This window comes from Triticum urartu, chromosome 6A (assembly GCF_056163025.1).
Source record: "Triticum urartu cultivar PI428250 chromosome 6A, HENAU_Tu73, whole genome shotgun sequence".
Lineage (NCBI taxonomy): Eukaryota > Viridiplantae > Streptophyta > Magnoliopsida > Poales > Poaceae > Triticum > Triticum urartu.
In genome coordinates, this window is record NC_141878.1 from 217,591,486 (window position 1) to 217,601,533 (window position 10,048).

The 10,048-nt window shown below is 47.1% G+C and overlaps 1 protein-coding gene across 1 annotated transcript; it reads right to left on the bottom strand.

Annotated features, from left to right (window-relative positions):
* Positions 1-7,170: 7,170 nt before the first annotated feature.
* Positions 7,171-9,699, bottom strand: LOC125516697 (cyclin-D5-2-like). Its single transcript, XM_048682042.2, has 5 exons — positions 9,393-9,699; positions 9,214-9,307; positions 7,930-8,140; positions 7,801-7,816; positions 7,171-7,268 (listed from the first exon to the last, which is right to left on the bottom strand). The coding sequence occupies exons 1-5, from the start codon at positions 9,697-9,699 to the stop codon at positions 7,171-7,173; spliced, it is 726 nt and encodes a 241-aa protein (XP_048537999.2).
* Between the last annotated feature and the right edge of the window lie 349 nt (positions 9,700-10,048).

Sequence of the window (10,048 nt, forward strand, 5' to 3'; positions counted from 1 at the left end):
AACCATAGTGTTTGGATAAGAACAAGTCTAGGTCGGAGTTGTGAAGAACCAATCAATTTGTTCAAGCAAACGAGCATTTTGCATATTTGACCATGTAAATTTTCTTCCCTTAAGTGGAAGTTCAATTAAGCCTAGGTGCCCAATAACTTCATTGAAAAGAAACATGTCATTGATGTCCCCACCAGGTTTTTTCCTCTTTTCCATCAAGCACAAGAAGTCAAAGTCACCCAGCAACAGCCAATTAGCATAATCAGAAATACTTAAATCATGCAACCAATTAACAAAATCTGCCCTAGTTGGATTTTGACAGGGCCCATAGACAGTAACCATTGTCCATGTTTGAGAGTTATGAGTGGATTTCAACTCCACTATAATTCCAAAACTAGTAGACTGAATTAGCTTGCCATCAAACATAGTTGAATTCCATACCACCAACATCCCACCCAAAGCTCCAGAAGATGGCACATGTACAAATTGACAGAAACGTCGCGGGCCACACTTAAGAATAAAATGATGATCAATGATCTCACATTTAGTTTCTTGTAAACAAACAAGAGAACAAGCACTTTCCGAATTCAGTCCACGAACATTCCAGCACAACACTTTCCAGTCTCTAAAGTTGTACTGATTCATTACAGACCAAAGTAAAGCAAACATCAAAAGACGACCACATAGTGATAGTGCCAGATCAGCCAAATAATAGCAATAAAGTTCAGACAGTACAAAACATAAAAAAAGATAGATGGTTTTAACAAGGGTTAACCAGAAACCCCACCAAGGCAAATATTTAACTATCATCAGAACTAGAAGAAGCAGAGGAAGGCTTGCATGAAGAAGCCTCAAGCTTCTCCTTAGTCAGCTTCTCAGGTGCAATTCCAAGGTGAAGACCCACACGTTCCCACCTCCCACTCCAATGACATGTAGCCTAGGTGCCCAAGGTGGGACAGTAGCTTGCTCTACAGAATGATGGCCATTCCATGGCTGATGATCTTTTGCTGAAACCTTGCGCTTCTTATGGGATTTTGCTGCTAGTTTCCTCAGAGATGCAGGCTTGGCCAGAGAGCAGTGCATAAATCCATCACACAAGGTAGAAAGCATGGCATTGCGTCTGACTTCAGACTCAACGATCATGGGTTTTGGTTTGTGAGCACGAACAGGGCGTCCAACCGAAGCGGCAGAGAAGTTGAAAGCAGGCATCTTTCAATTTCGGTTTTCGCTTGAGGACAAGCTTGGGGGAGTTGATACGTCCATTTTGCATCATGTTTACCTACTTTTATTTATAATGTTTTTATGCATAATAATGCTTTTTGGAGTAATTATAATGCCTTTTCTCTCATAATATGCAAGGTTCATACAAAGAGGGAGAATTCCGACAGCTGGAAATCTGGACCTAGAAAAGCTACGTCAGGCCACCTATTCTGCACAACTCCAAACAAGTTGAAATTTCACGGAGATTTTTTATGGAATATATGAGGAATATTGGAGCTAATAAGTATTAGAGGGGGGTCACCAGGTAGGCACAACCCACCTGGGCTAGCCTATTCTACACAACTCCAAATGAGCTAAAACTTCACGAGGAATTTTTATGGAATATATGAAAAATACTGGCGCAAATAACTACCGGAGGGGGCCACCTGGTGAGCACAAGACACCAAGGCGCGCCAGGCCCCCCCAGGCGCACCCTGGTGGGTTGTGCTCAGCCCAGCCCACCTTCAGTGCCCATCTTCTGGTATATAAGTCATTTTGACCTAGAAAAAATAGGGATAGGGCTTTCGGGTGGAGCATCGCCGTCTCGAGGCGGAACTTGGGAAGGAGCACTTCTGCCCTCAGGCGGAGCGATTCCGCCGAGGGAACTTGCCTCCCGGAGGTGGAAATCATCATCATCATCATCACCAACAACTCTCCCATCTTGGGGAGGGCAATCTCCATCAACATCTTCACCGGCACCATCTCCTCTCAAACCCTAGTTCATCTATTGTGTTCAATATTTGTACCAGAACCTCAGATTGGTACCTGTGGGTGACTAGTAGTGTTGATTACACCTTGTAGTTGACCACTATATGGTTTATTTGGTAGAAGATTATATGTTCGGATCCATTATGCTATTTAATACCCCTCTGATCATGAACATGTTTATCACTTGTGAGTAGTTACTTTTGTTCTTGAGGTCACGGGAGAAATCATGTTGCAAGTAATCATGTGAACTTGATATGTGTTCGATATTTTGATAATATGTACGTTGTGATTCCCTTAGCGGTGTCATGTGAATGTCGACTACATGACACTTCACCATATTTGGGCCTAAGGGAATGCATTGTGGAGTAGTTATTAGATGATGGGTTGCAAGAGTGACAGAAGCTTAAACCCTAGTTTATGCGCCATTCCGTAAGGGACTGATTGGACCAACAGTTTAATGCTATGGTTAGAATTTATTCTTAATACTTTTCTCGTAGTTGCGCATGCTTGCGAGGGGGTTAATCATAAGTAGGAGGTTTGTTCAAATAAGAACAGCACCTAAGCATCGGTCCACCCACATATCAAATTATCAAAGTAGTGAACACAAATCAAACCAACATGATGAAAGTGACTAGATGAAATTCCAGTGTGCCCTCAAGAACGCTTTGCTTATCATAAGAGAACATTCCTCAAAAGGATTGGGCTACCTTGCTGCCCTTTTGTTACTATTACCATTACTTACTCGTTACAAATTATCTTGCTATCAAACTACTCGTTACTTATAATTTCAGTGCTTGCAGGCATTACCTTGCTGAAGACCACTTGTCATTTCCTTATGCTCCTCTTTGGGTTCGACACTCTTACTTATCGAAAGGACTACGATTGATCCCCTATACTTGTGGGTCATCAGTTGTCCTCTGGCACCCACTCACGCGATTATCAACGGTATCAATGCTTTCCATCTAGGGGCCCGCTTGGTCCATCACTACTTAATTTGATTGACAACGAGAGAGGTTAATTTGACTTAGGAGGGGATTATTTTTTGATTTATATTACGATATATAGGTCATGCTCTGGGATGACATGATATAGTTTGAGCACATGCATGTGTATGCCTGAATCCCTCCCACCGAGTCGAAGTGGGCAGCGGGGGGAGGGGCAGCGCACCACGACACGTCATGATCCATCTTGCTCTGTGTGGGGACTGTATGATTTTCGTCGCAACGCGCCACATCAATGTTGTGCATGGTATTCAAACATGCACGCATCACCTCCATACATACATATGCATGCAGTGGTTGTCTTCGAAAGGTACTCTCCCTCACGTGGTTCTCGGTGGCAAGCCTATATATTCATGGGCCCGCGTGGACATCCATGATCACTTTGACTGACAACGAGATAGGCTACCATGGTGGATTCTTCTTCTTTGGTTTGTGTTATCGTAGTAGGTCATGGTGAGATTCCAGACCTAAGTTTGAGCGCATACATAGATATGCATGCATGAATCCCCGTCAACAGCTTGAAGTGTGGTGTGACATACATATATACAACGCGTCGTCCACTAACCCTCGCTCCGTGTGGGGATTTCTGGTTCCAAAGCACGGTGCCACATCAAAGTTTTGTTTCACTGAGTATTCAAACATCAACACCGATCCGTACATATGTTTGGGCCACATGCAGGCAGTGGTTGTCTTCGGGCACTAGCTACTTGCATGATTATTGGCGAGCTAGCCCATCTCTAGGGTTGCGTGGGCGTCCATCACTTTGACCAACAACAAGAGCGAGGTTGTACGACCAAGGTGGATTCTTCTTGGTCTGTTTTATGATACATCTTGGTAAGATTCCCTCTCCCGCTGACTGAAAGTGTGTGTGTGTGTGTGTGTGTTTGTGTGTGTGTGTGCGTGCGTGTGTGTTTGAGGGAGGGCACTACAAAAAAAGACACATCCATGACATTTTGGGACGAACGAATTTTTTTCTATCATGCTTATGACACTTCTATGATGATAATTGTGACAAAACCCGGTATCATCATAGATGTGGTGGGATCCTACTTCTATGACAAAAATGGGCTTTTCGTCCTAGGCAGGCTGGAGACACAGCTGCATGACATTCTTTGGGCTGTCCATGACGGAAAAAACCATGGTAGAAGCGAGGGCGAGGAAAATATCGGGGAGTTCCCGGTTACGACGGGTGGTTAGGGGCCGAGCGATGCACATTTCTCTCATACATGTACGCGCATGGGTGCGAGGCGTTGGGCTCTAACTGAACATGAGCGAGGCGTTCCCCTAACTAAACCTGAGTGATTCATTCGCTACTGCTGCTAACTGAAGCCGGTTGATGTTGCCTCTGGATGAACAGTGAGTGTTGTTGGGGGGTTTGGATGAATAGTTCCTGGTGGGGGTTGGATGAACAGGACCCCGTGGTAGTAGAGGCCGTTGCCGCTGGATGAACACTACCCCGATCGATTGAGCCGGTGGATGAACAAGACCCTGTGGAGGGCTGGATGAACAGGACCCCATGGAGGGCTAGTTGAACAGCAGTCGGTGGAGGGCTGGATGAACAGTAGCCCGTGGAGGGGTGGTTGAATAGGACCCCGTGGAGAGGGCTGGTTGAACAGTAGCCGGTGGAGGAGCGCATGGTGGAGGCTAGATGAACAGGAGCCCATGGATGAACAGTCGTAGGTGGAGGCTGGAGGAGGTCGATGGTGGATGAACAGCAGCCCGTGGAGGCAGTCGACGGTAGATATGAACAGTATCTCGTGGAGTCCCGTTTTGCGGTACGCCACACCCCTCCCGATGAACAGGACCCCCGTTTCGACCTTAGCGCTCCAACACAAATCCGTTTCCTCCATTTTGCGGTACGCCACACCCCTCCCGATCAACAGGACCCTGTTTCCACCATTTTGTGGTACGTCAGACCCCTCTCGATGAACAGGATCCCGTTTAGACCGTGGCCGGTCGAACACAAGGCCGTTTCCTCCATTCTGCGGTATGCCAGGCCTCGTTTCCATCGGCTGTTCCGTCCAAGCCAGTTGGCTCCCGATGAACAGCACGCGTTCCGTTGCCTTCCGATGAACATGACGCATTCCGTTGCCTCCCCATGAACATGACGATGACGCGGTTTCTCCGTTCCGACCCAGCCATGTACACGAGCCCTGGCCGTACGTATGCGCGAGTAGGCATTCGAGACCCCGCCTGTATGTATGTATGTGGCCGTATTTACTTTCTTGCACCCTGGCTATACGTACGTGTACATGCTATGTGCGCGCCTCTACTACGACACGTGTGCGCCTCTACATCAACCATTATGTACGTACACGTTCACAACCAGAATGACAACGCTACGCACGCTTCGATGAAGTGGGTCCTAACTATCAGGCACTTCCTTCCGTGCGAAGATGTAGCTGGTGGGTCCCAGCAGTCAGGGGGGAAATGTTTTTTTCACGAAATACGATGGCCCGTCCAGTGGGTCCCTGCTGTCAGGTGGAGGAATAATTATTTTCTGCGTAATAAGGAGGCACTTCCTTGCTGCTGCCATGGACCCAGCTGTCAGCCTCTCCACGTACAGTGCTCTTCTGATGGAAGTCGTTCCTTGATCACGTTGACCACGCCGCGCCGAGAGCACTTGGGTAGTGGATGACAGCGAGGCCTAGGAAGGGGATGACGCGGAGCCAGGAAAAACGCGGCAGTGGATGCCCACGCAGAGGGGGGTACGTGGGTTGACTGCTTCGGCTGCGGTGTGAGGATGCCGTCGCCAGAGAATAACAGGAGGTGTGCGTGAGTATAGAGGGATGGCATGGCCAGCAGTGATAGCACAACCGGACACGGGAGACAGGAGTAGGTGGCATGGCCGACGCTTGTTTGGACAGTTGGAGCAAGAAGACCAGAGGTTGAAGAAGCACTACGGCCGTTGGATGGACATCGTACGGTCACTGGAGCTAGAATCGTTCATATTGACTAAGTTGACAAAGCCCTCCATCCTCGTCATCTTAGTAGGCCCACAAGTCAGCCTCCCACTATGGTGGGTCCTAGCTAGTAGGGGGAGTATACATTTTTTTGTGCGTAATAAGGAGGCACTTCCTTGCGTGCGAAGATATAGCTGGTCGGTCCGACCTGTCAGCAGAGGGAATGTTTTTTCGTGAAATACATAGGCCCTTCCAGTGGGTCCCGGCTGTCAGGTGGACGAATCATTATTTTGCGTGTAATAAGGAGGCATTTCCTTGTGTGGGCCCCTACTATCAGCCTCTTCCGATGGCTGTTGTATGTTAACCTCGCCACGCTGAGAGCACAAACACGGTGGATGAGGGCGAGGCCTAGGAAGGGAACGACCCGGAGCCGGTGAAGCCACCGCAATGGATGCCCACACTAAGGGGAGTATGAGCACTGGCTGGTCGGCTGCGGGGTGAGGCTGACGTCGCCGGAAAATAACAGGATGTGTGGGTGGGTAGACACTACAAGAAATATGTCAACTTGTGACCCTCGCTATTGGCCACTGAAAGGTCATAGTTTTTCATTTGCGACCTTTTTGTGACCAAAAACAGAAGGTCAAAAGCTGGCGGTCATAAACTGAAATTAGCGACCTTCTCTGTGAGAAGGTCGTAGACGTTTACGACCAAAACAGAAGGTCGTTGAACCCATGACCTTTTGTTTTGGTCACTGGCTGTCTGCCCAGGCCACGTCGGATCTGACGTGGCAATCTGACGTGGCAAAATTGCGACCAATTGAAAAGGTCATTACTTAGAATGAGCCCGGTCCAGTTCAGTGTCTATATGGGCCAAGCCCATTAATTATTATTTTTCTAGCAATTTGTGTCACCTACATGGGCCGAGACCAAGAATTTGGCCTTTTATTTTCTAGGACACGGCCTTCTACAGTTCATTTCTTTTTTGGGCCTCAAACTTTTTATAGTCTATTTCAATTTTGGGCCTCCATAACAAAATTGTTCCAGCGACAGTGAAATAGAGGGAATTCAAACAAGCATGTATCTTAAACAGCCACGGGTGACAATTTTATTTCTTTCAACACAAAAAGATTCCTTAAACAGCCACGTGTACAACAATAGGTACACTCAAGGTACATTCAAGCATAGGAAGTACTACCAAGGAGCTAAAACACGTACTAACAGCAAACATGTACATTCAAGCATCCACGTAGCTACCAAGTAGCTACCATTTCTACCAACAGCAGCAACAGCCGCCTGAAAGACAAGGAGGTACTACCACCACCAGCAGCAACCATCCATCACCACCAGCGGCGACATTTCAGAGACGCCCTCCCCTTGTTGTTGCTTGGCGTGCTGCATCACAAGTCCCCCTAGACACACAAAATTCAGATGTTCAAAACATATCAACATGTTGAGCAGATAGGGAATCATGGAGCAAATGTTAGTGTGGTGCAAGGCGACAGATTACAGGATTAAATATTAACAGAAGAAGAATTGTTGAATAAATCGTGTGAAATGGCATGGTGGATTTGGAAAGTAACATTCAAGCGGCAGTTTGAATCGATGAGCATACTATATAGATTCTAGCAAGGCTACAAGGTTACAAGGCTACACATTTGAACACAAGAAGCCATAAATTTGAACAACCAAATTAAAAATAGGAGTAGATCAACAATTGCATAGCAACTAAATTCTAAATATCACTGACCAACAATACCCAAATGACGCGGTGCAGCGACACAGAAACATGGAAACCAACACAAAGTCTGCCAAAATTTCATCGCATCACCGAGCAAACACTGAGATCAGGTGGAAGAGGCCAACACTGAATAGAGCGGTAACAGAGAGGGAATGGGGGAGCGGGTAACTTACAACATCACAAAAGATACTTCCACTTCTCACCATCAACCTTGCAAACCTGCGATTTAAACACAAATCAGGACACGGGATTTGCAAGAAAAACTATCACAACACGAGTTCGAATAAGAACAAGGAGATAGGGGCGGGAGCAAAGGGAACCGAGATGCTTACCATGGAGACCTGCTTGATGTTGGAGTCCTTCCTGAATCTGTCCCTCCAAAAATAGAACCAAAATGGGCCCCGGTCAGGACGCGTCACCACGCCATAGAAACAACGTGAATCGAACCACAACAACAAATCAAATCTCTGGCTCACATGAGGACTAAGACGGCGCTTGGGCTTGTTGTTGTGTTTCTCGGCCTTTCTCTTCTTCACCACAAGTCTGCATCACCACAGAAACAATAGGAGCAAAGCGAATCAGAACCCAACGCGAAACAACATCAGGAAAACCCAAGCAGAACCACCACCGGAAATGAGTCCATCACCTAAAACCAAACAAAAATGAACAATCCAAAAGATGTAGTATGAGTATGTACATTACAAGGAACAATTTTTTGCATTGACAACAGAAGCTATGCTCACAAATTTGTATTGTAGGTACAGGAAATGTGCCAGAAATCATATAAGCATACACAATTACACACATGATACTTAGATCACACTGTCAATTCATACTACACGAGTCACTCTTATGAGATAATGGCATGTAGCTGTATGAAGCTACTTGACCATGACAATTTATACTACACGAGTCACTCTTATATAATATAATTGAACAAAACACTGCCATGCATTTATTGGACTATGACCAGGTGCAAGTTGATGAGAATCATCATGCTGAAACTGATACAACCACATCATATCCTTCTAACATTCCTAGTTCACTCAGAAAACACTTCACCAACATCACATAATTGCAGTCTGAAAACACAATTCACTCAAAAGGACACAAATCAGTATGCACAAGTGTTGGACCTTCAAATAAGCATACTTGAATTCACTGGTAAGCATTAGCAGAACTAATATATATTTTTGCATGATCTTAGTGTATCTCTACATCACATAGATTCACCCACTCTATCACTACCAATTCTACTACAGAGTAAGAATGGAATGATGCTAGTCTATTGAGGGAAAGGATCTTCTCTCATCAGTAGTGGTGTTGCTCCTAGGCCAAGTGAGAGGAGTCAAATCATTTGCCACAGTCAGAAAGTTGGTAGGAGCATTAGGAGATGATAACACACACACACGAGGATATGTTCGCTTCACTCAACTTGACATAATATAGCAGCATGCAAATACAATGGATCTACAATGGAGAAGGATATATATATATATATGGACATTGTCAGTGACATGGTTGCTAGCTAGCTAGCTTGTTGTCATGGATTTTAACTGGACATGGCCAAGAAGAAGCAGTCATGCCTAGTAGTCTAAAAACAGAGTTTCATGGACTCTAGTGCTTCTTTGGTCATTAGAGCTCCATAGGATGCAGGTAGGATTGCAGCTGCAGCCATAGTAGATGGCATGTAATCCAGCACACTATCGGCTGCATGAACACAACACATATCAGTCAGACAAAATGCAAGAAAGATCCATATTCAGTTAAGAAGGTGTGCAGGACGAAGATGAACCTTCGGTTGTGGCAAAGATGAAGCCGATGGACTTGAGGGCCACGCAGGCGGGGTCATGCCCACAGCCGCCGCAGCTGTCGTGCCGGTCAAACCGGGAAGAGAAGCAGGGGAGGTAATGGAAGGGCGTAACGGCGGCCATGTGCCAGCCAAAGGTTGACAGCACAGGCAGCTCCATCCGGCGGATGGAGGCGGAGCAGAACTTGTAGCTGCCGCTGGCGTCGAATTTCGACAGTGCCGGCGTGCAGTACTCCATCTTCGCTGCCACAAAGACGCAGGCCACGGAAAGGAGCCGCGCCACCCACAGCATGGCCATCCTCTGCATGCGCACAACCACATCATCCTCCTGTTCCTAAGAAGCGGAGAGGCTAAATTTGTTTTACAGCAGTGGTGCGGTGATTGATTACCAGGAAGAAGTGGTCGAAGTAGGCAATGGCCAGGAAGATGCCTCCTCTGGCCCCCTCGCAACAACGTTGGTGCCGCCACCACCGGTCGCACCACTTGGACGAGCCCCGCGGTCGAGGCCCGCGCGCCTGCCCACGTCATCGGGGAGCAGCGCGAGGGGCGCGACCCCGCAGGCGGAGAGGGAGCAAGGGCGCGAGCGGCCAGAGGGATCCGAAGGTATCGGCGGGCGCCTTCGCCGCCTTGTCGACGCCGGG

Excerpts from the sequence above, each read along its gene's own strand:
- LOC125516697 (XM_048682042.2), bottom strand. The coding sequence starts at position 9,699 with ATGCTGTGGGTGGCGCGGCTCCTTTCCGTGGCCTGCGTCTTTGTGGCA. Across the intron at positions 9,308-9,392 it reads CATCTTTGCCACAACCGAAG|CCGATAGTGTGCTGGATTAC; the intron begins GTTCATCTTCGT and ends GTGTTCATGCAG. Across the intron at positions 8,141-9,213 it reads ATGACCAAAGAAGCACTAGA|ACTTGTGGTGAAGAAGAGAA; the intron begins GTCCATGAAACT and ends GTGGTGATGCAG.